Source organism: Pogoniulus pusillus, chromosome 5 (assembly GCF_015220805.1).
Source record: "Pogoniulus pusillus isolate bPogPus1 chromosome 5, bPogPus1.pri, whole genome shotgun sequence".
Lineage (NCBI taxonomy): Eukaryota > Metazoa > Chordata > Aves > Piciformes > Lybiidae > Pogoniulus > Pogoniulus pusillus.
This window is the reverse complement of record NC_087268.1, coordinates 26614692-26641747: the sequence shown is the minus strand read 5'-3', so window position 1 is coordinate 26641747 and position 27056 is coordinate 26614692. Positions and strand designations below refer to the sequence as shown.

Genomic DNA, 27056 nt, shown 5'->3' with positions numbered 1-27056 from the left:
ACCTTAAAAAGTTCAACAAGGACAAACATAATTATCTGGCACCTAGGAAGCCATAATCCAGAAGTGCAGCCCAGGCTGGGATCTACCTGGCTGGGAAGCAGATCTGCCTGAAGCAACCTGGATGTTCCAGTAGATGACGAGGTCAACATGAGCAGTGTGCTGCTGTGGCAGAGAAAACCAACTGACGTGTTGCATTAACAAGGGGACCACTGGCAGAGAAAATGAAGCCAATACCCCACTCTACTCAGCATGTGTCAGGCCACACCTGGAATACTGTGCTCAGTTTTGGTTCTTGCTATACAAAAAAAGCTATCAACAGGCTGGAGAGGGTCCAGAGAAAAGCCACAAAGATGATGAAAGGTCTGGGGAGCCTGCTATATGAGGAAAGGCTGAGAGAACTGGATTTGCTAAGTCTTGAAAAAAGAAGGCTTAGGGAAGACCTTCTCACCATATTTCAGTATTTGAAAGGTGGCTACAAAGAAGACAGAGACTCCTTTTTTACAAGGAGTTACATGGAAAAGATAAGGGTTTACAGCTACAAGTTACTCCTGGGGAGATTCTGAATGGATAAGAGGGATTTTTTTTCACAGTGAGAACAACCAGCCACTAGAATAATCTCCCTACAGAAGCAGCAGAGTTCCCAACATTGGACACTCTGTAAGCTGGGCAGGGTGCTGGGCCACCTTGTCCAGACCATGCTTTTCCAAAGAAAGGATTATATAATCCTTCAAGTCCCTTTCAAACTGGTACTCTATGATTTCTCTACAGCAGAGTTACAGAAAACACTGTATCTGTTCCCCCAAACAAAAGATGGAGAAAACAAAAGATAACGAAGACTAGGAGGGCAAAAAACCTAAAACCTGGGAAGCCTTTTCCAGTGTCTAAACTAGCAAATAATCAAAAGCACCCCATGAATGAAATATAACCAACTCTTGAACAACTTCTAGTCCAACTAATTTATCTAAAGGAACAGCCATCACTGCAAAACTTCAAGAATCCTCTGTTGGACACGTCGCTGAATTCCAAAGCAAAGGCTCCTTCCCTATGATCTTAGCTTTGATTGAAACATTAGGAACAAGATCCCTTCAGCGGAAGCCTCTCAAGGTACTACCTTTGGCCAGCACCACTTACTAGGGAGACACTGAGTGACAGTCAAGAGGGTCAAACACATGCAAGAGCTGGAAGAGTCCTGGCAAGGAACCAGCTTGAGAGACTGCTGCATGTTAAGGGGCAGAACACTGGAAGAGGTTGCTTAGAGACTTGTCCTTGAGCAAAGTTGTCTTAATTTCTGGTCACAAAAGTGGTATTTTATAAAATCAGTCAAAACTAATGATGAAGTAAGCTCCTCTTGTACGACAAGCATTTCTAGCAATTGCATTTTCAGACTCAGTAGGACAACCTTCTCTCTTGGTCCAAGTTAGTCATTTAAGCTAAACTGCACAGCCCCGTGATCTTAAAAAATATTCCAACCTTTTTTTTTCCAAGGATAATGCCCTAGAGGCTCCATTAGAAACAATAAAAAGGTGTTTTCAGAAGCAGGAGAAGTTATTTTTCACATCACTACTGCATCAGTAAATATTGCAAAGAGTTTTTTCTCCTTTATTAGATCTCTTAAAAGCCTCTCTTTTCTAATAACTCCATCTGCAAAGATACATACTTTTAACTTGAGTACAATGAGCTGCTGTACAAAAGCAATTGAATCAAGAGGAACAGGATCAATCTGATTAATCTTAGTCAAAAGGTACCAAAACATCAATTCAAATAATCCATTTTTTAAAAATAGATTTACAACATACACAAACATACTGACAGCTACCCATCTCAGCAAAGTGGCATAATTGATATTCAGATCTAAAATTCATTGTAAGGCCTTAATCACAGGTTTTCTGATACCTCTGTTACACTTCTTAAAAGCTGAAATGGCTGCATTAGTCTCAGAAAAGATTTTTTTTGAAAGCACACTTTCACTTTTTTCTTTTCTTGCACTTTCATTAAAGCAAGTTGAGAAGAACTTTTAAGATTACAGCATGCTTTCACTAGAGAAATTTAATTTTAAATACCCATACATAATATTCTTAAGGGCAGTGAAAATACCATCAAGCCAATGATGGTTTTGCAGTAATTAAATCTTTAGTGTGCAGAAAACTACCTCTGTGAAGTAGTAAAAGATAAAATAAAACTGTCTTTGTTGAGAAGTGCTGTGATGGATACATTTTTATCAGCATGCATATGTATCCTGAAATCAGGAATAGGCAGAGTTTAAAGAACAGCCTCTCTGCTTCACTGGGTCTCCAGATGAAGGTTCTATTTAAGGCAACACCTAGAATGCATTGTTCTGGGTTACGACAGTAACTGGGACACAATCTAGCACAGTACAACCATATACGAATAGAGAACACAAGCACTCATAGAATCACAGAATTGTCAGGGCTGGAAGGGACCTCAAGGATCATCTAGTTCCAAACTCCCCTGCCATGGGCAAGGACACCTCACACTGGATCAGTTTGCTAAGAGAACATCCAGCCTGGCCTTAAAGACCTCCAGGGATGGGGCTTCCACCACCTGACTGGGCAAACTGTTCCATTCTCATTGTGAAGAACCTCTTCCTAATACCCAACCTTTATCTACCCACTTCTAGTTCTGCTTCATTGCCCCTAGTCCTATCATTACCTGACATCCTAAAAAGTCCCTCCGCTTTCTTGTAGGCCCGCTTCAGATACTGGAAGGCCACAATAAGGTCTCCTCAAAGCCTTCATCTCTCCAGACTAAACAACCCCAACTCTCTCCATTGTCGTCACAGGATAGGTGCTCTAGCCCTCTGATCATCCTTTGTGGCCCTTCTCTGAACACATTCCAGTATGTCCATATCTTTCCTGTGAGAGAGGCTCCAGAACTGGATGCAGTACTCAAGGTGGGGTGTCATCAGAGAGAAGTAGAGGGGGAGAATCACCTCCCTCGACCTGCTGGCCACACATTCCCAGTTAAACTCCTTTTTGCCCTCTCTGAACACCCACAACACACTGAAGTTCAACACCTCTTATGTCTCACAGCTATGATAACACAAGTAAGAGCAAGTGTTAAAGATCATTATTTGACAGTGACCCACACCTTTTACTCCTCTAATAAGAATGTATCTACATAATGTTATTATTCCCACAAAGCCTAGGAAGTCCCAAAGCCTACCACTGTTCATAGACATTAATACTCCAAGTGTAGGGCTTTTGCATATTTGGTTTGGTTCTGTGATGTGAATGGGGTTCTCTTACTCTGTAATCATACGTAGCATCTGGATTCTCATCACAGGCAATAACTTCTGGAGCCATCCAGTATGGAGTTCCAATGAAGGTGTTTCTCCTGCCAACTGTCCTGTCCAGCTGAGCGCTCACACCAAAATCCACTGTAGATGGCAAAAGGGTAAAACAAAAAAAGAAAGGAAAAACAATGCAGTAATTACTTCTGTAAGGTGATTTGGAAATAAAACCCTGTAGATGTTTCATGTGGGAAGACCATGTTAAGGAGAAATATGATGGTTAATGCTGAGGCATACAAGCCCTTGTGGTCCACATGCAACATGCTTGGACCACAAGTGTCAAGGCATACAGCAGCATACAACCACCTCGCCTGCACCCCTCACCAGCCTGCCTGTACAGAAGGACACATACAGCTGCAAAATTGCTGCCTGAAAGGCTGAGGAAAGGCTATTCCCTTCCCAAATGGTGAAGCCAATTTCCTGTATTGAAGGAGCTGTTTTCCAAAGGTACCTCTCATGCTATGAGAAAACCACATGCCTGAACACATCTCTCTCTCAGCTATCTATCTAATTCTATTCTAAAATCAGACAGCAAAAATCATCAGTTTCTCAGAGAACTCCTCTCTGCTCTAAAGCATAGACCAGATGTGTCTGTAGGAGCAACAGATCAGGATTCTTCAAGAGGTCTGAGCACACAGGCACAGTGGTTGCAGAAGAGATGCCGACTTCACTGCAAGGCTATAACGTTACAAGGTGCTTTCTTCCCTTCAGTTCTCCCTGCTCATGACAACAGTGATATACATTTTTCTATACCACTACTGCATCCGCATACTGCATCTGCTCTAGGAGGGCTGCCTCAGCTTCACTGCATCCATCATCTCAGCATACTGTGTAATATTGACAAACCAGTGTAGATAAGCTCAGCGGGAGCTACCATGCTCCACCTGGGACCATAAAGAGGAAAGCTCTCCTGAGAGGTTCCTCCTCTAGCAGCCAGGACATCTTTCCATGCCTCATGCTGCAGGAAGGTGCAATGCAAAACAGAAGGGATGTGGGCTGGGTGGGAGGGCTTCAGCATGGCTCTATATTTATCTAAAAAAAGGTGGCAAGCATAACATGATACAAACACAAAAGGTTAAAGCATGCAGAAGGGGCAGATTAGAGCGAAAGAAAAAATGTATTATTTCCACTTGGAAGGGAGAGAAAAGGCCAGGGATAGGCACAGTTCTTGGTGCACATGCCAGAACTGGAACTTCATTTCGAACTTGATGCCATAGCTCCCTTGAGCGTGCAGTCTGGATCACATTTTTGTGTCCAAAATCTGAACAGCAGGTGCTAGTTTAATTTTAATTAAAGCCAAATTCAACAGAGACTCTCCTGTCACTTCCCGAGTGCACAATAAAGGGAGTAAGAATGAACCCAAGTCGTGCACAGCTCGCTGGGGGAAACAAAACAAAGGGTCATTGATTCTGGCATCTGGCATGAAAGACAAAATCCTCTAACAAAATACAACAAAACCTGTACTCCACCTTCCCAAAGCAGGAGGAAACACATGCAGGGTCTTGATCAACAGGAGAGCAGTGACAGAGTGCTCATGCTACAGAACATGTTGCAAAGTTCTTAAAGAATGACATTGATTTGGAAGCATCATCAAACCCAAGAATGAAGAAGTGGATATGTGTGCCTACTTACCGAGTTTCACTTCTGCATTCTCTGTTAACAACACATTTTGCCCTTTGATATCCCTGTGAATCACATGATGGGCATGAAGATGTGCCAACCCCTGTATTAAGGAGAAGAGAGGACGGAGACGGCATTCAGAGTTTGACTCTCAGCTTAGCAACAGATCACCTGTACCCACCCAGCACTCCCAAAGACCACAGCATTAGGTCTCAGACTCTTGTTTAGTGGCTGAGTGCAATTGGACTCATGGGAGCATTATAGCACACCACCTGCATAGCTTTTGGTATTGAAGCAGAGAAACAGGTCCTAGGTCATGCACACACTGTACCTAAACACAGCCCAACATCTGCACTGTGTAAGCACCTATCAGCTGTAGCATGAAAAAAAGTTCAGCTTCCAGAAAGTCTTTATGCAACGACACTGTAAATAACATCAGTGTCAATGTAAGCCACTGACATGTGAAACACAGACTCACCTTGAATTTGGTTTGAGGTAGAGGGGTGAAGGCAAAAATAAGGAAGCATCAGCATGCACATATGCACCCCTAAGAAGGTGAGAGAGTGATACACTGGCAGATTTGCGAGTGAGGGACAACTGACAATAAAGAAAAGCTCTGCTGCAAAGCTGCACTCCTCTTTCCTAGCTTCAATAAACACAAAGCCAGATAATTGCTCCTCAGGAAAAAAAAACCCTACCAAAAAAAGGCATAAGCATTACACTTTCCAAAGGAAACAAAACCTCCTGGCATACGGTGCTTTTTGTTGAGGCAGCACCTGGATGCATGCCCCAAAGCGTTAGCCATGTGGAGGGAGGACTGAGGAAGACATATGTTGCATTTTACTCTCTAATGTAATTGGGAGAACAACAGGCAGCTCTCTTAGCAACTGCCTATATTTTTGTTTCTCCTCAGCTCTCTGCTTGGAAAATTGTAGTCTCTGGTGGGATCATCTTGCCTGTTCATGTTGCCCTCATAGGCTTTTAATGTTTTATGAAAAATAAAGAAATGGAACCTTTACAGCTGCAAGAGGTTAAGAGAGTAGTGGTTGCTGTAGAGAAATATTTCCTAACACGTGTTCTTCATTAAACAATCGTTTACCAGTTTGCCTACATAACCACCAGGCTATTTTCTTTTTTAAAGACAGTTAATGAGCATGACAAAAAAAGCACCATCCACAGCTCCTCCTGACACGTGTCAATGAATCAAGTGGAAACCTGATGTCCTGGAGACCCTTCTCTGGACGATAATGCTAAGTATGGTCATATTTTTCACAGGAATTAAGGCTTTTCCACAGCTTCACACAGGATACTTCTTAAAGCTTTCTGCTACGCCAACTCAGCCAGATAGATAATTGTCTCTTCTTCCCAGAGTACCACCTAACCTTACTGAAACAACCTATTTGGAGTTCTGAAAGGCTGGAAGGAGAGAGGAGTACGTCACCATTTTCTTGCAGTTCTCAGGCCCTTCCAGCCACGCAAGGATTCACTAGGCTAACCCTCACCTGCGTCTCCATCTGGATCAATCTTTGGCACTTTATCACATGTTAGTTTTCCATTACACAATCTTTCGCCTCTGTTTCTGACAAACTCGCAGTCTGATCAGGTTTGCAATGCGAGTTCAACTTTATTCTTTTCCAGATATTCCAGCTCCTGCTAGCAAGGAAGTTGCTACTCTTGCAAGTCTCTCACAGAAATGAGAAAATTGCTTTCACCTAACTCTTTTTTGAGGTAAACAATGTTTTCATCTTCTTAGTGAGCATGATTTATTTACCTAAGGGGAACCGAGAATGAATGCAACATAGCATCCAATACTTTCAAGGTCACATAGTTCTCAAATCAAGCTTAATATCAGTTCTGCAGAACTAAGCTTTCCTCATATTCACAGAATCACAGAACAGATCTGGTTGGAAAAGACCCCTAAGATCATTCAGCCCAACCTTTCACCCAGTACTGAAGGGTCAACACTAAACCATGTCCCTCAGTGTCAGGTCCACACACAGCTTGAACTCCTCCAGGGATGGTGACTCGACCATTGTTCTGGGCAGATCATTAAATATATGATAATCCATTAGAATAAAGTATTTCCTAATACCCACCCTAAACCTTCCCTGGCACAGCTTATAACCATTTCCTCTAGTCCTGTTGCTTATCATCAAGGAGACAAGGCTGGCCTCCTCCTCACTCCAACCTCCCTTCAGGTAGTTGCAGAGAACAGTAAGGTCTCCCCTCAGCCTCCTCTTCTCTAGACTATTAAAGTATGTCATCCACCTGATGTGAAATAAAACCTCAGTAGGTATTCAACTTGTCTTCTCCCTCATAAACAATTTCAAATGTGTCAGTCCAAATGTCAGCAGCTGGACTCTCTCCTAGCATTTGGAATTAGAGACCACAATGATACATTTCCCTCCCTCACCATCCTAAAAATCACCAAGACAGAGTAAATGTGCAACAAAGACAGCAGCAGCATTGATTTACGTGAGAGGTTTCCTTTAACATAAAGCCCTTCAGTACTTCATTTATGAGGAGGCAACTGAACAAACATACTCTGTAGTGGTATGGGTAGGAGGCAATTTGTTTTACAAAGAAGCACGAGGAAAACTATACCAGATTTACTTAGTGCAGCAAACAAATGCCAATTCAAAAAGCACTTAAGGCTGCATCAACTGTAAATTACATATGAATTGTAATTAGTTATAGCTTCAGTTTTAGAAAAACTGGTAAGTGGCATCCCTCTTTCTGAGGAACTCTTGCAGCGCCATCTGCTAGCATGCCACAGCACACAGCCACACGCGACACAACTGCCTGCTCCAGACAGACTGCAGCGATACACAACATACAGCACATCGCAGAGCACAGAAGTCCTGACTGTCGGCCCAAGCCAGCAACTCCCTTCCTCCACAGACTTGATTAAGACCAGAGAAAGACAGCTTCAAGCCCATTTGGAAAAGCCCATTCTGCACTCCATTGTGTTACAACATGGCTACAAATTCAGGCTTCCCAAAAGTAGCATCTCATGGACACTGTTTCAGAGCTTCTGCAATAGATAGGGTCATTGGTTATTCCACTGGCTTCTCATGACTAAAAATCACTATTTTCTGCAAGGCTGCTGTTACAATACCGTACAACTCACGCTGATTAAAATGATGTGGAGCAGACATCTATCTGCTCCTACAAGCTCTCCAAGTGATGACACGGATAACAGGATTGATCAGGAACAGCTTCTTGCAGAACCTCAAGCCAGGCTGCATTCTGCAAGACTGTGTTTTCAAGAAAAGCAGACTGTTTTTCTTACCCGCAGAATCTCCCTGGAGATATATGCTATCCAGTCCTCTTTCAGAGTATTCCCTTTCGTGTTCTTCACAAGGTCTGTGATAGAGCCTGCTCCACAAAACTCCATAACAAGCTGCAAAACAAGTATCAGCGTTCGACCAACACCAAACAGTTCCCAGCTGCCTAGGCAAAGCTAAATAATCAGGTTGGAATATTGATTTGGGAAACCCTTGTGAAGCAGAGAATATAACTTATTTTATATCTCTGCCTGGAAAATGGATTCAAACCAAATGTCTTAAATGTGTGTCAGACATGTATGGAATACATCTCACATTAGTTGCCACATTTTCAAGGACTGATTTAATCACTGTAATTTAATGCTAGGAATCTGGATTTGCTCAGCTATGCAAAATGCATTAGCAGCAGCAGAAGCAAGAGCACATCCAATGCTGAAGGAATCAAACTGATCACATTGCTGCAACTCTTTTTTTTACACTCTCATTTATTTATGGAAGAATATACACTGATGTCTGTACCATGTCACTTCAAACCCAAACTTCAATCCTCTAGAGGGTGTAGATGAGGTGAGATAAGAAATGTAATGGGTACAATTCTCAAGTGCAGCTTTCTTTTTTACAGCCACACACTCTTACTGCTCAGCTCATCTGCCTTGTTCCCATGAAAGATGTTACTATCCATCTGGGAAATGGGAGGGGGAAAAGTTACTTAAAAAGCAAATCCATTTCTAATAGCAAATCTTGGTTCAACCATCCCCTTAAGGATGTGTGATTAAGCTATGTGATTCATTTATCTATTTGTTCAAGCAAGCATCAAATTCTATTAGTTTGTCTTTCCATAATGTGATTATTTCTGTCATCCTCAAACTATACCCAAACTGGAAGGACCTATGAATATGTTTGAGAAATATCCAACTTACCCACAGTTGGTCGTCATGTCCTGGAGGACTTTTCTTAATGAAAGCACCGTAGTAAGTTGCAATATTTCTATGATGGGAATATTTCTTTAGCATATTAATCTCCAATTTGATTTCTTCTTCTTCATCCTTTGAAAAAGACAGCACCAAAGCAATCAAGTTTAATACATCATGTGGATTACTTACTTCCTGTTCTCTTTCACACAGAAGTTTTTCCAAAGTTTCATTTATACCAGCATCATGCTCAGTAAATACATCCTATGTTCATGACATCAAAATCCTGTTTATTCTCAAGTTTTCAGTAATGGCAAAAAGCAAATGAAGGATGCACCAGACCTCAACTGGTGATGGAGCAGGATAGGGTCTGTTCAATAATCCTACACTTGCAATACCTCAAATACATAGCGAGCAGGCTACTCCTGTTAGTAACCCTACCTAGAACTAGAGAACAGGATGAATCTGTGCATTTACAAGAGAGGAGCACTATTTCCATTTTCCTCATTTTTCTCCTTTAGTTGTGAAAATCACAACCACTTCTATTTAAACACCAGACTGTGGCTCGGTACAGCCAGTTACCAAAGCAAAGGTGCAGACCACAGGATCCCACCTCAGTGCTAGCCTGGGTCAGATGCAGGAAAGCAGAGGTGGAGATCAGGAATTCCTCTCATTCCTCGTCCTCCTTCTGCCTCTGCAGAGGAAGACCAAGTGCTTCAGGAAGAGAGAGGGCCAAAGCCTGGGCAAGTAAACAGGATGCTGGGACACAAAAGAAGAGGAAGGATTTCCCCTGGCTCCCCCCGGAGGTGCCAAGCGGAGAGCAGCCCAGGTGAAATGAGGTCAGCCCTTCGAATAGCTGAAATGGGTGACACTGTGTAACCACTCCTGACAAACACCCACAACCCATTTTTGAAGTGACAGTAGGACGTGTTACACGGAAGGACCCATGCATGTTTCAAGGCTGTGTCTGAAGAGGCCATCAGCAGTCAGAGGACAAAGAGGAGCAGACACCATCCCACCTCTAGCTCTTCTCTTCGATAGTGGGAGCCTTCACCTAGCACCTCTGAAGCAACAAAAGAAAAGGGCAGCTGGCTTACCCCTTTAGGCACAACTTTTATTCACATCACAATTTTCTAGCCTGGATATCCAAGGCTATAAAACAGTGGAGTGAATAAAAATGGGGGAATTTGTCTCTCCTAAATTGATTTCAGGAAGAAACCAAAACCTCTGTTCCCTTGGGTGGTTGTCTGATGGAAATGGTAGCACGTATTTTGATTATCCTGTAATGTCAAAGCTGATTACATGATAAAATTTTAAGCCTTAAACTTCCTTGCAATTTGTACGACGCTAGCAATCAAATATCCTATTCACAACACACACAGATGTTAATATTAAGCACACATTAACTGTTTGTGCACACTGCTATGCGTGGCTTTAGCAAAGGGAACCACCCTGTGCTACAGAGCAAACAAGCATTTCAAATACACTAACTGTGGCATGAAGTGCTTACTCCAATTATTATGAGAGAACTCCCAAAATGCACCAGGGATAAACTATTCTTACTTTTTCCCATGACACATCTTTAAAGAAAGGTACTGTGCATTTCTGCAAAACTGAACAAAACAGTAAAATAAGCTCGAAAACCAACATTGCCAGTGAGCAGTAGCTCTGGGAGAGAGAGTTATCAGAACAGCTTTTTGAGCCAAAACTAACTCAGTGCTTCCTCAACTGCTTCTATTGTCCTTGCGTTCGGGTGATTTTTAACTTAGGCTGCGTGAAATAAAAGAGGGAAAACGCATGCTTATACAAGAAACTACCACACAGAACACTGAATTTAGGAAAAAAAAACCCTGTTACTAGGAGCTTTGTTAAACTTAATGGTTTAGAACTTAATTGCTGATAGCTTAATATGTATAATTGGATTAATCTGCTATTTCATATGACTTTCTATACAAAAATTACTTCCTATCCTCAGCACATGAACACAATAGCTTTTATAATACAATGGGCAGGATGTCCTAAAGGTTGTTCATGTTTATCTACTGCAACAACAGACAAAATTACAATGCTCAGATGGGATCTATTTCTGAAAAATAAAACCACTTTTTAAAATATCTCCATGCCCCATAACTCCAAAGAAGAAACAACAACAACAAAAGGCGCACAGAGACAGACTGCAGGCTCTTTCAGGTTTTCTTTGTGGCCCTGTCAAAGCACCTGCTCAATGGCTTGCAGCAACCCCAAGTATGTCCCGTTCTCAAGTCCTGTTTCAGCTGTCATTGAGCATTTGTCCACAATACAAATAGCATCTCATCTACAGTTCAATCCAAATCAAATTCCAACCTGCAAAAATAAATGGATTCAGTAATTCTTGCCTGGCTTTGGAGGACTCCACCTACTTAGTGCAGATCGATCAACTCCCTGGTACTCAGTCCTGAAGATTTTATGGCAACAGAAACTATCATGAGGATTAATCGGCACAGAGAAGGCTGCAGTACCACTGTGGTATAGCAATTGGTGTAAGGCTAACAAAAAGTAATTAGCTTTTAAAATAAATAAATAAATACAGGTGGCCAGACAAAAATTGTACTATTCCGTATCAAGGAACACTTTTTTTTCCTCCCAGGGCACTACTCATTTCATCCCCAATGTGGACATCTGAAAGAGTCCAAACAATGTTGCACTCTGCCAGTGTTTACTTCTCCCGACTAACTACAAAAGGAGGATGAGGTCATTAGCCAAGATCCAGACACCAGCCTTGCAGATGTCTCACATCAGGGTGAGATGAATCCCACCCAAATATCTCACCGGATAAGACTGTTTCCGCACAGGCCTCTTTACAGACACACGTGCTGCAGGGAGCACAGGCTGCAGCCTGCACCAGGGATGCCCCTGTGAAGAGGGAGGTGGTTTTGGTGGCCATCTCGGGATATGAACATGTGAGATTGCCTCAGGGCTGAGAGGTCTCTCACCTCATCCCAACACACATGCTGCACCACCATCAGTTCCTCTGTTTGCACAGACATCAGGATCACAAAAGGGGAAAACTGAAACTGAATTAAGCAAGATACTGTCATTCTCGTGAAGTAACACAAAATGTACATCCTTTTACTTGAACGAGAGAGGCAGCTGGTGAGCCCTTCCTAGTGATTTTATGCAGCTGGCATCAATTACCACTTTAAGCTATTATCTGTGGATACAAACTCCCACTGAAACCTTCTTTGTCTGGCCTGTGACAGGGCTGGTGTAAGTGTTTTATACTTCTGCATTTGCTGCCTGATTGTGATGGCACATCTGATTAACAGTAATTTTTTGCAGTAAGCTATACTTTGGCAAAATTCATGTGGCCAAATCAAGCTTGAAGAGGCTTTCCTCTCCCTTCCCATGTGTTTCCCTTCAGAGATTGAATGGACATGTCAACACCTCTGGGGATTTCTAACTGCAGTGTTGTTTTATCAGAATTACTTTGCCCACAAGATTAAAACGCATGACACCCGCACAGAAATCCACCTATGTGCACTAAGATAATTTCTAACCACTTGACTTAGTACACTGAAAAACAGCACAAGGTGTGTTGCCACCTAGTGGCACCTGATCGGCTTGCTAATGGCTGTAGCATAAAATCTCAGCACTGCTGGCTCTTCCATGCATCACTGCACGCTAGAAAAATCAGCTTTTTGTCTTTTTGCATGCAGGCAGCGAAACTGTGACTTGTTATTCTCATTACATCGCCACTTACCAAACGGTAATTCTTTAAGTATCTGAATAAGTACCTGACCACTGCTGCCATTGGACTAACTCCCAGTCAAATGAAAGCTATTTGAGCAGATTCATGTTAAGGAATAGATTGATTATGCTATTTCAGCACTTTTTTTTCCAAAGGTATCCCCCCCCACATCACCACTGCAAGAAAATTTTGCTTATTTATACAAATTCTTAGAAGATTATGAATTCAGAAGCACTTTGCCAGACACTGTGGTAGGGAGGGAGAAGGGAACTACAGCTCTAGCAGTGTCAGAAGCAGGGAGGGCATAACTGAAGGAAAAGAAAAAATATTTTGTGCCTGCCCTGTTTTTATATACTTCCCTATGCACCACTGCCTAGGTGCTTTGGGAGACCAAGCAAAACATCTGTGACCTAGCCCAGCACTGCAACTGGTAGGAGACTTGTAATACAAGAATCTGTCTCTGAGAAACACACTTGGGTAAGGAGAGAACAGTGCCGTTTCTCAAGCTCCACGGTGAAATAATTCCAGGAGCAGAATTTTTAAATCCCTCAATGAACAAACAATAAAGGAACACCGAAAGGTGTAGCAAGGAAGTCTCCCAAGGTATGTAAGTGGTGACTTTCTATCCAGACTCCTCCAAGTAGAAGAGCTGCCCAAACACTGTTCTTTGACAGCTGTTAATTCTCTGCCTTCTCCAGGCATAGTACACCTCAGAGAGTAGAAATTCGGGGCAATTTCAGAAGATTTAATTTACCTTAGTACAAGGGAAAACACGAATGAGAAAACACAGCCAAACAAGAATCATTCAAGACAGTGTTCTGTGAAGACAAAAGTTCATTTACCTATCCCACCAGATGATTGATATTCTGCCTCAAATTGGTTTGCAGAGAAATACAAATCGATCCTTTCAGTAACCTTCCTTTTTGATACAAGAAATGAAACAGTAACGAATGTCAGCTCTCACTACATAAATGGCAGACAGTCATTTAACCCACAAGCGTTTCATGAACTAACAGCATTCGCCAACAGCAGAAAGCTGAACACGCAGGCAAAGGCGGGTGGGGAAAGCGAAGCCTCCAAGTCCCTGTCCCTTTGCTTCCCCGATGCTGTTCACAAACCTCTGCCTGCCTGTACCCATGGAGCTGCACTGTCTGGGCAATGCTTCACCTGGGGTTTCAGAGTAAGGATCACGAGCTCCAGTGGTGGTCTGTGGGATTTGGGAATCTTTAAACCACAAGAGAGCTGAGATGTGTGTGGAGGGGCAGGCAGCAGCCTCAGCTCATTGCTGGTATGAGGAAATGGATTGCTAACCCACAGAGACCCAAAGCAGTGGAGAGAAAAGTAGCTTCCACTCAGTGACACCAAAATGCTGATGACTTGGCCTTTCTTTCACCATCAACACGCAAGTTGAAAAAAATCAAGACAACCACAAGAAACTCAGTTTATTTTCCTTTCCAGTTCCTCTCACTTTTCATTTTTGCTCTCCGTACTAGGAAAAAATAAAAGGTCCTTTAAAAAAAAATCTTCCTGGATAAACTGAGAAATCAAGACACCAACTTTTGCAAACCACTGTTTTGTTTGTGTATCACCTTCTTCCTTCTCCCTGCACCTCAGACCTGGCCAACATCCATTCAGAAGAGAATCTGTCCAGGACAGGAGAAGTCTGAAGAGTGCCTAGCACAAGAGGTGACCTCTTCTGGTGCTGGAATCCATAATACATAAACTTGTTAATAAAGTTCTCACACATGAGGGAGATGTTTTGGCAAGAAGAGTTGGGGCAGTGCTGCACACAGCTTGGTATTTGAACTGCGAGCTGTGGTGCTGGCTCCAAGCAGGAAAGGAGATTGTAACTTTGGGAGGAACCTAACCACAAGAGCAATAAGACTTCTAGTGCCGGGCAAGTCCCTGCCAGTGCCTGCCAAGGTAGGAAGTTCATGTAAAGCAGAGCAGCTTGCAGTACAGAGAGCACAATGTGGAGAAACCTGATCCTCTTCAACACCACAATGGAGTGTTGGAATTGGGAATTTGACATAAAATAGGTCTTAAAAGAAAACACCAAGCACAGACTTCTCGGGAGGGAAAGTCTAAACCATTTTAGACAAAAGACTTCAATCAAGATGTGTAGTAAATATTTAACAAGTCCATATAGAGCTATTCCTAAATTTTAACATACAAGAGCCTCCAACTTTCTTATTACTATCCCATCTTTCTTAGGAGTCTTTTACAGAGCCTTTAAGTTTTTGTTACCCTCAAGCTAAAGATGTTATGCAAGTTTATTTCCCTTTTGCCTCTCTCTTCTATTACCTTCTCACTTTCAGCATTCACTGTGCCTGCATCGCTTCAAATGCAAGGTCTCTCCTTTCACAGACCCCTTACCCACAGACTTTTACCACCTTGGGCATCAGCATATTCATTTCTCTGTACCGTCCTTCAACTCCTTCCCAAGCCCACACTGATTCCAAGGTCTCCAGACTGTTCATCCTTAAAAAAATGCATCTGCCATGCCATGTCCAGTGACAGTGAAGAAGCAGCAGGCATCCAGCAAGCAGTGGCATGGGTGGTGAGCACTGCCCCACCACTGCTGTGAGGGTACCTCTCAGACTTTAGCCTTTGTCTAAACATGCAGCCCATGCAGAGAAAACACATCTGAAGTGCTTTCCAGAGCCCATCTTGTCACTGAGCTGCCCATCAGCCTCTAAGCCACTCTGCCGTTGGCACAAAGCCACGCTGCCAGAAGCAGCAAATTGGCAACACTGCTCATGCAGAGCGATTGCAGAAGTGGCTGTGATGCTTTTTCAAAGGTCAAAAAAGTCTTCGTTTTGTTAGAACTGGCTGCCAGAACAGTGCTGTTCTTATGAACAAGTTTGGTTACCTTCAGTGGCCAGATTTCATCAAGCAGGTTAGAAACACACTTCCCAACACATGCAACACAGGGGCTGCTTTGTTTCCCCTTGGCACAACACCCTCCTCTACTGCACGCTGAAGGCACGGTCTGAAAATGACAGAAATTGAGCCAAACTGTTGGCGAGAGTGCCATCGCTGAGGCTGCCCCCATAAAGCAGCAATTAAGTGGACAAAAAGGCATGAGGGTGGGCTAGCTCTTAAGCAGGGTCCCAGCACTGCCTGAAGGAGCCTGTGTAGCAGCATTGTGCAGGCACAGGGGACAGAACCACGTGCAGGCAGGAAGGAGCCAAAACCCACGTGAAGACAATACTTGTCTGTTGTCTCCCTCCAAACCACCTCCTCTGCCAATCACTTCGACTACAGTATTTTCTTTCTTGCCTGATGTGCCCCTTGGTGCCTTTGCTAATCGCTGAATGAGCCGTTGAAGGCACAGAGACTGCACTGCTCCTGACCTCCCCCAGTAAAACCCCAGGATGCCAGGGGCCTTCTGCAAGCAACCAAGAGAAACATCCTGCAGGAAAATCCCTTCAAATCATCTTTAAGGCTTGTCCCTCAGTCCGGACCGTGATTACTGAAGATACTTCCCTGCCCAGATTGTATGCTTATCCCAGCTATACAATTCAATTGCCCATCCTCATCAAGCCTAAATTATTTACAAGTTATGCAACAAATTTGCCTTGTACCTGACAGATTCAGAGCTCTCATAAAAGAGAGAAGGATTAGTACCCTACTCCATTACTGTTATTCACACAAAAAAATGTCTATTGCTATATAGTTCTACTTCCAGTTTCATGGGTTTTTTCTCATCAGAACAAGCCCTCGCTAGCAGATAGGAAAAGTACACCTGTGTGAAACAAAGAAATTAAAACGGTGTCCTCTGCAAAGCACCAGGTTCATGCAGTAAGAGGAGACAGATGCTGGAGAGAAAACAGGCTTACGCACAACGCCAAAATTGCACAGCTTTTCTACTTCCAGCCTCGTTATGCATTTCATGCCAAGGAAAGCAGCATGTCCGGGGGCAACAGAGCCAGCGGAGGTGTTTGCCTACTACTTGGCCTCTGCTCTCCCCAGGCAATGTGAAGCTTCCACCGTCCCACTTGGAGGGCAGATCTCCTTCTCAAAGGAAATCAGCACGTGGGTTCTTCCCTGCACACGCAGTCCAGACACTGCAGAGCCACAGCTTGGACCTGGGAGGTGGAGAAGTCTCCCAAGACCTGCAGGTTTTATGCAGATGGACAGATTCAACCAGAAACGAAAGATTTCATTTAAAACTAAACTTTCACTCTGAGAGGTGTGGGGAAGAAGGCAAACATCTCAGAGAGAAGAGAAAAGAAAGACTGAAATGACTGGAAGTGGATGTCCTATGTACCAAATGCCCCACAGAAGCTGTATTAGCAAAATTCAAGCTGGGAATGTAAAATGCACTTAAAATGGCAGTTCAGGCATAACATGAACGTTCTTCTAGTACATACAGCATGAAAACCTCTAATTATATGAAGACACTGATTCATTTACAAACAGATTCGTTTAGTATACATACACTAACCAACAAGTCCTGTAGATGAACAGGGCAAAAGGATTCATGTACAACCCCTCTTTCTTGTACACTGAATTAAACCCAAATGCTAAACACAAACAAAATTCCCCAACAACTCACAATCACAAACCCAAAAGCTGTAACCACACACACACAAACAGGAATAGAACGAAGGAGAGGAAGGAAAAGTATTTCCACTTTGGTGTTTCTTCACAGCTATGATACACAGGAACTTTTATTAAACAGAGATGAGTCTGAAGAAGAAGCTGACAATAGATTCACACACCACAATTTTTTTGCCCAACAGTGATGGAGGGCTTGGCACTGCTCAGTATGTAATATAATTTAGGCCAAGAGCAAACACACAGATTTATGTAGCTGAGGGAGCAGACTAGCAATAGTACTCAAAAATCAATTCAATGTGAAAAAATAAATTTGAAACTTATAAAAAATATGGATGAGTCTGAACAAGCACCACCACAACTGCCAACAGCAAGCAGCTGGCCTCCATGAAGCAAGTACCTCACACTTCCCAGAGAGAGTTCCAGTGGTGACCTTCAGCCCTCCTATGGAATGAATCTCATTTCAGGTGAACAGAGCTGTGTCCTCACAGGAACCTTTCTCCCTCCATGCTAAATTGCAGGCACCCAGAGCAGCTATGCTCCAGGCTTCAGCACAACAACTACGTACCTAAAATTAGACAAGATGGATCCAGGCTTTGGTCACTGACAGCATCAATGGCTAAGGCAAATAAACCACCTCTGTAAGACTGCAAGTGCATTACCAGCTTTGGCTTCTGAGACCGAATCAACTGGTAGTCAGAAGAAAAACTTTATAACACATTGCTAATCCCTCAGCTGTCCACATTCCCTAAGTCTTCTAGGCTTTAATTAAGCAAACCCTCCTCATTAAAATGCTGCTAGAGCTGCAGTTTTTCTTTCCAAATATTTAAAACTTTGTCTGCAACGCTAACAAAGACTGCACTTTGTCAGAAAACGAGCACTAAGAAAAGCCTTGAAAACAAAATCCCTGCATTTCCTTTGCAGTCCACCAATTCACTTCCACAAAGTAACAAACTTCATTTAGCCCATTTGCTGTACAGAGAGAGATCTAACGCTTCTTTTCCAGAGTGGTGTAACTCAGACAGAGGGATACCTGCCAAATCAAATGACATCTAACAGACAGTGATCACATGCCCAAACACTGAAGGTAATAAATTGTCTTAGGAGCTTATATCCATGTTTAATGGCCGTTGTACATGCTGCCAGTAACCTGCACTCTGATTTACACCCACAAAAGGAAAACTTCACATTTTGGGCTATGCTACAGCCCCCAAAAACTCCTTGTCAGCAAGGACTAGTGTGAGATCATGATCTGACTTATTCAACACAAAGTTTCTTTTGTGAAGCAGCCAAAATATGTAAATTACCTAGGAATAAAAGGAATCATCTGATCTGTACATGTGTCTTACAAACACGATTGAATGACACAGTGTGACTGCACAAGTCCTTACAAGTTTTAATTTCAGGTAATCTTTGCCTAAAGGTTAAACACTTTAGCTCCTCTGGTCCAGTATTAGTCACCACTCAGCTTCTGTCAGTAATCCACAGCCTTCTTCCTTGCCTTGTGCAGAGAAAGTGCCGCAAAGGAAAAACACAATGTGTGAACAGGGAGGACCCAAGAAGTTCAAAGGCTCACTGCTCTCACCAGACACCAGCCCACTGCAGTGTGTTTGAGAAACAGGCTGAATATATACTGTCTGCACAGACCGTGAGGGGTTGGGCTAAGGAGCAAGCCTGACCAAGCCTTACAGGCTTGTCAAACTCTATTTTGACTTCTAAAAATGTCCCAGAAAATACCTTCACTTTCTTTCACTGACACTAAAAGCAATGACTGCTGTGAAAGCTAGAAAAAGAAAACTTGCTTCTTTTCTCTTTGCTACCATCTCTGCCTTCTCTTCCTTCTCTCTTCATTTCGGTGGGAACTGCTCTTCCCAGCAGCAACAAAGAAGAGGATTAATATCAGGTCAGTCAGCCCTACAAACCCAGAGAAATACCCTGTTGAAGCACTCAAACCACTTGCTTTTCCTGGGAAGGAACTAGTTCCTTTTGCAAAGGGCAAACCCAGGCTCGTGACTGATGCCAGACCTGGGTTTCTGATCTTCCACACTCTTCTGCAGCATTCCTGAAACCTACAGTCCAAGAGCAGCTTTCAGGCTGAATAAGCATCACTAAACTCAGCTACTCTGTGGGAATAAACAAAAGATAAATAACTAGAAATACACAGGCTGAGAGTAGCTTTGCTGGACCAAAGGTTTCTCTTCAAATTGCTTGTTCATGTAAGAACAAGACCCACACTTACAACCCAAAGAGTTCACAAATCTGGAAGGAATGTGGTTATTACATTTTACCTCTAAATTACACTTGTGCTCAGAAATACAACTCTTTTTTTTTTAAAGGAAATCCATTACAGAATGATTTACAACTGACTGACAAGATGATGATGATGATGACTCTGTAATTATCAGGTCCAATCATTCAAATTACAGTTTACCAGCAGACATACAAACTACTTGATTCACAGCTAACATCTTCAGCACACACTAGGTCCTTCCTAAAGTAAGAGAGGAGACAGATAAACTATCAGTAACAGATAAATGTGGCTGTTGGGGAGAGAAATTCAAGGATGTCTGCAAGGGGCAAGTTTCTCATCATGCTAGTGCCAAACCTTTTCAGAGGACAGATGACAATCAAGAGTTGCAACCAAAAGGCTTTTCTTTTGAATTATAGGAACAGCTGTTAGACAGGTACAAATGTACAGCCATGTCTGGGCACGTGTGATAAGTGTGCTCTTTATACAGTCAGCTGCTGAGGTTTTTATTTTCTTTAGTAGATTAATGCTGACTTATGCACAGCATTTAAAACGGCCCTGCATTGCCAAAGCTCTATAAAGGCTGTGCACTTTAGTGTACAAGTAAGTGCACTTGGCATTATGCCACTATGTACAAAATCATTTTCATGCAGCTGCCAGCAGAAGGGAACTATATTCTTGGACCAGATGTTTTTGTTGTCAGCACTGCCAAGCACGCCTGGAAACCTCACAGCTGAGTGGTGCTGCAGGAGTGAATTAACAATGAACAGACTCAAAAGATGCTTGTGTCCATCTATCAGATAGGGCATCACAGTCCCCTCTCCCCCTGCCTCCCCCCAGCTCTCTGAGCAAGGAAGCTGCCAACATCCTGCTAATTATTTACCTGCCAGAGAAGAAAAGCCCTTCTGCCTCCATCAGGATAACTAAAACCACCAAATACTTGCAGAAAATACTATACCCCAGCCGCATTTACCCTTAGCCAGGCAGGTGACAAACGGACCACAATTAACAACCAAGAAAACAGGACTGGAGAAAATCTAAATGCTCCTAATACTGCATTGCATGTTTGGTTCTGCTGTTGGACTGTGTACAGGCTTGTATTTATTAAATGGCATTTCACCTCAAAAATCAGAGCCACTATGGCATCTCACTCTCCCATTTAAAAACAAACAGCTCAGATCCCAGGACAAGTGTCTCACTGTTGAGCTGAAACCTTGACAGCACTGGCAGGAGTTTCGGGAAAGAAGTCTAATTCCTGACAGGAACTCCCAGTGAGTCTTGGCTGCTCTTTGCCCCCACACTGCCTCCATGCTGCAAAGCAGAGGCTCCCTGCTGCCTTGCACTGCGTTTCACAACTGCACCCCAGCTAAGCAGAGGGCACCCTCAGGGCTACAGAGGCAGAAACAATGAATCATTAGCTGCTTAAAACTGCATATGTACAGTAGGCAGAAAGCAGCCTACACAGAACAAGGGATGCTGATGCTGATAAGAAAGTGCAGTTTACTCGATCCAGAACTCTCCCCTAACAGGCCTAAAGGGAAGACCTTAAAATTACATTTCAGTATCTAATGGGGAGCTACAGGCAGTCTGGGGGAGGATCCTTTAGAAGGGCTTGTAGTGATGGGATGAGGTGCAATGGTTTTAAACTGGAGCAGTGTAGATTTAGGTTGAACATAAGGAAAAAGTTGTTTACAATGAGAATGATAAAATACTGGAACAGGTTGCCCCGGTATGTGGTTGAGGCCCAGTCCCGGGAGACCTTCAAGATCAGGCTTGATGTGGCTCTGGGCAGTCTGATCTAGTTAGAGGTATCCATGCTCACTGCAGAGGGTTGGACAAAATGACCTTTGAGGGTTCCTTCCACCCCGATGTAATCTGTGAATCTAAATCAACCACAGTGTCTGTAAAAGAAACCTGAGAGGCCAGGCCACCTCACTGAGAAAGAAAAAAACCCTGCATCAGGCAGGGAAAAGGTAGAAGCACAACTTGCTTCACCATCCAGGTTGCAGACCTACTTAGGGTGGTCAATAGTAATATCGCTCCTCCAGGTTTGTGGTGAGGGGATCAATTCTTTGTTGATTCCACTCACTGGGCATCACAGGTGTTCAAAGCAAAAGGCATCAGAAAGGGGATGCAAGTGTGTTGTGAGCCTGACGGGAGCTGCTCTGGGGCCTCTTTTCTCAGGCAGTTCACACGGTTGAGCTCCTGTACCACAAATCACTGTTAGAACATGACACTCGGTAACCTGCGAGAGAAATAAATGCAGGCATAGCATGCTTTACAAAAACCCTCCTATACTGCAATAATCTGACATCCCTCAGAAAGAGCATCATTTTGGTTTCCCCAGCCTGCAGCAGCCACTACATCTCCTGTGTCAAACATGGACCAAGTATGCCCAGCCACACCCACCAGCCAGTGTCTGCATGGGAGCTGCACTCACTCCAGTGCCTGGAGCAGCAACTTCCTTAAGGATAAATTCAGAAGTACATTTAAGAAAAACAAAAAGCCGAAAGAGAAGGCCTCTCTTGTCCTGATAAATTAATGGCTGTTTTCTAAGGGATTTTTCCCATAAGAAATACTATTACCAGAGGGTTTCAAGGGAAGAGGATTCATAAGCAGGCCTGTAATTCTGTTCCCAGGGTATTCACCCCAATAGATATTATACCTTTTTTTACTATATGCTATAACTTGACAAAGTGACAGTCTGCTCTTAATCACAGTGCCTTGAAAGTAAACAAAGAACAATTAGCCCAGTCAAAGCTGGGGCTTTACATCCAAAGGAGGAAATCTGTATTGTTTGAAGAGCTTCAAAATTCAGGAGGGTATGTTTTAAAGGCACTGGATTTGCTCAGAGCAAAGCTGTGTGACAATGAAGCCATACACAAAGAGACGGGCCACAGAAACCCTGCCAGCTCCAGCTTCACCACTAAGGCAAGGAATCATCAGCCAGTTTGGAAATGGAAGCATGGAAGCAACAGAAATCATACACAGAAAACTGGACTTCTCCAATAGCTGGAGAGAGGCAGTTAAGTGAAAGACCATGTGTTGTGGAGGTCAGCTTCTGCCAGATTACAGCATCTGAACAAAGCCCCTCACGGCTGGAGTCTCTTTTTCTGTAGTTTCCTGCTTCATCCATCCAGTGGGCACATGGAGAAATCCCAAAGCACAGTCAAAAGGAAAGCCTCGGAGAAAACGCTGGTTAAATTAGAAAACTGGCAACACATGATGCTCGACTAGATAAAGCCTTCAGCTGTAGTCTGGCCGGCATAAATTCAAAAGCAAGGGACAGGACATGCAGAATGAGAAAAGGAAGAGCATGAGGCTACTACAAAGGTAGCAAAACATAGTAATAATTATAAAATTAAGTTCTAAGGTTGTAAGTACTTTTTTTTATTAAAAATTAAAAAAAAAAAAACCAACCAAACACAAAAACAAACCCAAAAAAAAAAAAAAAAACAGGAAAAAATACACACACAAAAAAACCCCAGCAAAACAAAACACTACTCTCCCCGAATCAGCTCCATCTGTAGTCTTTGAGCATCTAGAGGTTTTTGCGAAAGTGATCAGTAGCAAAGAGCTAGCATTTGTCTTTGAATCACAGCCATTATGTGCTCCAGCTTTCTCACACCACAGAGAGAAACTGGAGTCACTCACAATTCTCCCTGGGCTAATGCGGAGCTGCTGACCCAAAGCACAAGGGATGACGGCGGTGCATGTGTGCTGCTACATATAAAGGCAGGCCATAGTGGAGAAAAGGACATTGCTGCTTCTCAAGACCTATAGACGTGAAAGTGAGCTTGGCTTAGGGCAGCTCTCCAACTCATTGGCAACCCTCTTAATAGAATCATGCAATAGTAGGGAGTTGGAAGGGATCATCTAGTCCAACCCCCCTACTAACACTGATACACCTAGATCAGGTTGTATAGGAACATGTCCAGGTGAGGCTTTAATGTCTCCAGAAAAGGAAGCTTCACAACCTCTCTGGGCAGCCTGTTTCAGTGCTCTGTTACCCTCAAAGTACAACAGTTTCTCCTTAAGTTCAAGTGAAATCTCCTGTGTTCCAGTTTGTACCTTTGGCCTCTTCTCCTGTCACTGGCCACTACTCAGAAGAGCCCAGTCCCATCCTCATGACCCCCATTCTTTAGTTATTTATAGATATTTAAGACTCCCTCTCAGTCTTCTCTCTTGCAGGCTAAGGAGCCCCAGTCTCTTAGCATCACCTCACAAGACATCCAGATAAGGTTGTCTTTCACATAACACAGCCCTTATTCCCTCATGCCCTAGGTCTATGAGTCAACATTTCTCTCCAAGAGCCAGAGTGTGCACAACCATGCAATAGTCACAAACCAGTTTCAGACACCGGTTCTCATCACAGCACTGCCTAGAGAGCAGGCACATGCCTGCACACGCTGAAAGCCTGCACATCCCAGCCACTTCCCTGTGAGGAAGTGCAGGATGTCACAAAAGTCTTCAGCTGATGTTAGCTGCCTATCAACACTATTCACCCTGGAAGGCCAGGTGAGGCCCTGTTTTACCATTTGTCATATAAGTATGATTAAAAGTGAAAGTTAAGAGTGGAAAAAAAATCAACTGTGAAACAAGTCCTCTAAATGGAAGATGCAAAAAAGCACTGAACACCTGTAAGATCCTACTTGAATAACTCAAAGGTCTCTGTTCTGTAGCTGTCTACCACATATCAGAAGAACCTTCTGGCTCTTGACCTACAGAAGGCAAGCAGTTTTCTCACTCCTGGTGGCCAAAAATTCAGCACTCACACAAGTACTGTATTTGAGCGCAACTAGGAGGAAAAATGCAGGCAAACCTATGTAAATCACTGTCCATGAGCCACACCGAGTTAAGATGGTCATGTCTCAAGGAGCACATAACAGCTTGTGGAGCCATGCTAAGCAGAGTCTTTGCAACTCTTTATCCATACTTAAGTAGTTATCTGTCTTCCAAAGGCCGATGATTATGAGAAAAATCTGTGAAAAACCATAGATGAGACCCTTAATCCAAACCAGGCATCAACCCATTGTGAGTGGTTCTTAACTAAGACTCAGAAAGAGAAAATAAATAAAAATTGAAAATTCACGAGAACGTAGGCTTGATACTCAAATGTGTGGGTTGGGGTTTTTTTTTGAAACTCAAACACTGAAATTCAACTTTTTGGTCGGTATCGTGCCATAGCAATAGGCACAATCTCTGCTGTCCACTGAAGACAGAGGTCCTGAATACTTGAGTTTACATAGCTATATTCATCCCATGCATTATCAACTGCAGATAAGACCAGTAGAAGTATCTCTTTTTTTTTGCCCTAAGAAAAATTTCTGTTTTCAGTCTTCATTCACCTCTAGATCCAGCGCTGCCTCAGGGATGCTGCGTCAGAAAGTCTATCCTATGGAAGTACAACACTCTGCTCAAACCCAGAGTTGCACTCTTCTTTTTTTATCAACCAGCTGTTAGAAATTTGCCTATTATAGAACTAGCCATGTATTTGTTATATCTTGAAGTAGAAAAATTAGTAAATGCAGCATATATAACATTAAAATAAGCATTGTTTCCTGCAGTAAAGTCTGCTCTAACAACTTGTATCTCTTAAGACCATTTTATTTCTCACTAATATATGAAAGAAGAAAGAGTGAAAAGAGTGATACTCAGTGAATTAGCAATGGTACCACACAAGCACATATAACAAAGGCAGGCTGGGCTTTTTGATTCCAGACTTCACTTAAAGCAACAGATGTCTTTCAGAGGTAGATCTACTTTGGTTACCTAGATTAGCCTACTAAAGGGTTGTTTTCTTTAGCCATTTGCTAACCAAAGCGCCATTAAACTCAGGATTAACGAAGTTCTTTGCCTGCAAATATGAGGCATGCTCCAAAATGTGGTTATCTTAAGCCAGTTTTCCATGGGTCATCAGATCAGTGGCTGCTGGCATCACACATCTTCAGCACGAGCTTCTGGCTCCACCATTGTTGTCACCCAGAAATTCCTTGCTCCAACACTATCCTGAACATTGGAATTCCAAATGACAATAAATGGTATGGAAATAGTCCAAAGCAGGAAATTAAGTAATTTCTGAAGCAAGCAGACAGATTAAAAATAGCTTGCTTGCACAGTGGAAAGAATCAGAGGGTGGGGGAATCCCTGCAGATGATCTTTGTACTCCATTCTTTACTCCTAAATCTGCAGGTGTGGAAAACTACAAACAGTCCCTCAGCCACTGGCACAGGTTGCTGAGGAAGTTGGGCTAGACTATTGGAAAGGTCCTGCATCCAGCTTTCCTCCCAAGTTCACACTGCAAAGGGATGGCTGAGAGACTGTGGGTCCCCAGGCTGTAACCCTGAGGAGATGCTGCAGCTGCAGGCCAGCTGCCAGCCTCTCCCACTCCCTGTCCTGCCTGAACTCTGCCAGCCACCCCTCAGCCAGCTTCGGCTGGGCGAAAATAACAGAGAGCTAATATGTGTTTTAAAAATAAACAAATAAACATTTATTTGACAATGGAGTGCAGGAGCAGATGGACATTGAACTGGCTTTGCAGTACTGTAAAACCATTTATCAAGGGAGAAGTAAATAGAAAACAGGGAAAACTCACAGGCACCTATGCAAGGAGGAAGCACTGCTGTCACCACAGGATATCATCTCCTTTCTGTCCTGTCAGTGGGCAAAAGCTTTTCCTGAATTTATATTCCCATTAGTTTGTCTGTGTTTGTAGGCATGAAAAAGGGAATGAGTTTGCATTTACATGCTGACCCATTCGTTTTTTACAAGAACAGTGCAAATTCTTAACAATTTGCTGGAAACAGAGACTAGGTTAGGTAGATTTCTCAAACTCTTTTAACCAGAATTGAGCAGTAGCAATAGACTAGGTTAGGTAGATTTCTCAAACTCTTTTAACCAGAATTGAGGAGTAGCAACAGACTAGGTTAGGTAGATTTCTCAAACTCTTTTAACCAGAATTGAGGAGTAGCAACAGACTAGGTTAGGTAGATTTCTCAAACTCTTTTAACCAGAATTGAGGAGTAGCAACAGACTAGGTTAGGTAGATTTCTCAAACTCTTTTAACCAGAATTGAGGAGTAGCAACAGACTAGGTTAGGTAGATTTCTCAAACTCTTTTAACCAGAATTGAGGAGTAGCAACAGACTAGGTTAGGTAGATTTCTCAAACTCTTTTAACCAGAATTGAGGAGTAGCAACAGACTAGGTTAGATAGATTTCCCAAACTCTTTTAACCAGAATTGAGGAGTAGCAACAGTTCTGAAATAGGAATCAGTCTCACACTCTGGGACTCAAATTTGAGTGGAGACTTTTTTGACAACACAGCCTGCTTTGATCTATAAATCAGTGTAATTCTATCGTTTTAAAATTGTCTCAAGGCCTTGCCTTTAA

The 27056-nt window shown here is 42.9% G+C and overlaps 1 protein-coding gene across 4 annotated transcripts in view; it reads right to left on the bottom strand.

The window, feature by feature from the left end:
* Positions 1 to 27056, bottom strand: part of MAP4K4 (mitogen-activated protein kinase kinase kinase kinase 4) — a 176042-nt gene that overhangs the window by 55681 nt on the left and 93305 nt on the right. For all 4 annotated transcript variants that reach the window (XM_064143604.1, XM_064143605.1, XM_064143606.1 and 1 more), the window contains exons 4-7: positions 9138 to 9263; positions 8223 to 8333; positions 4943 to 5033; positions 3267 to 3397 (exon numbers count right to left, since the gene is read on the bottom strand). In XM_064143604.1, coding sequence (XP_063999674.1) covers positions 3267 to 3397; positions 4943 to 5033; positions 8223 to 8333; positions 9138 to 9263 — 459 coding nt within the window. The remainder of the gene's footprint in view (positions 1 to 3266; positions 3398 to 4942; positions 5034 to 8222; positions 8334 to 9137; positions 9264 to 27056) is intronic.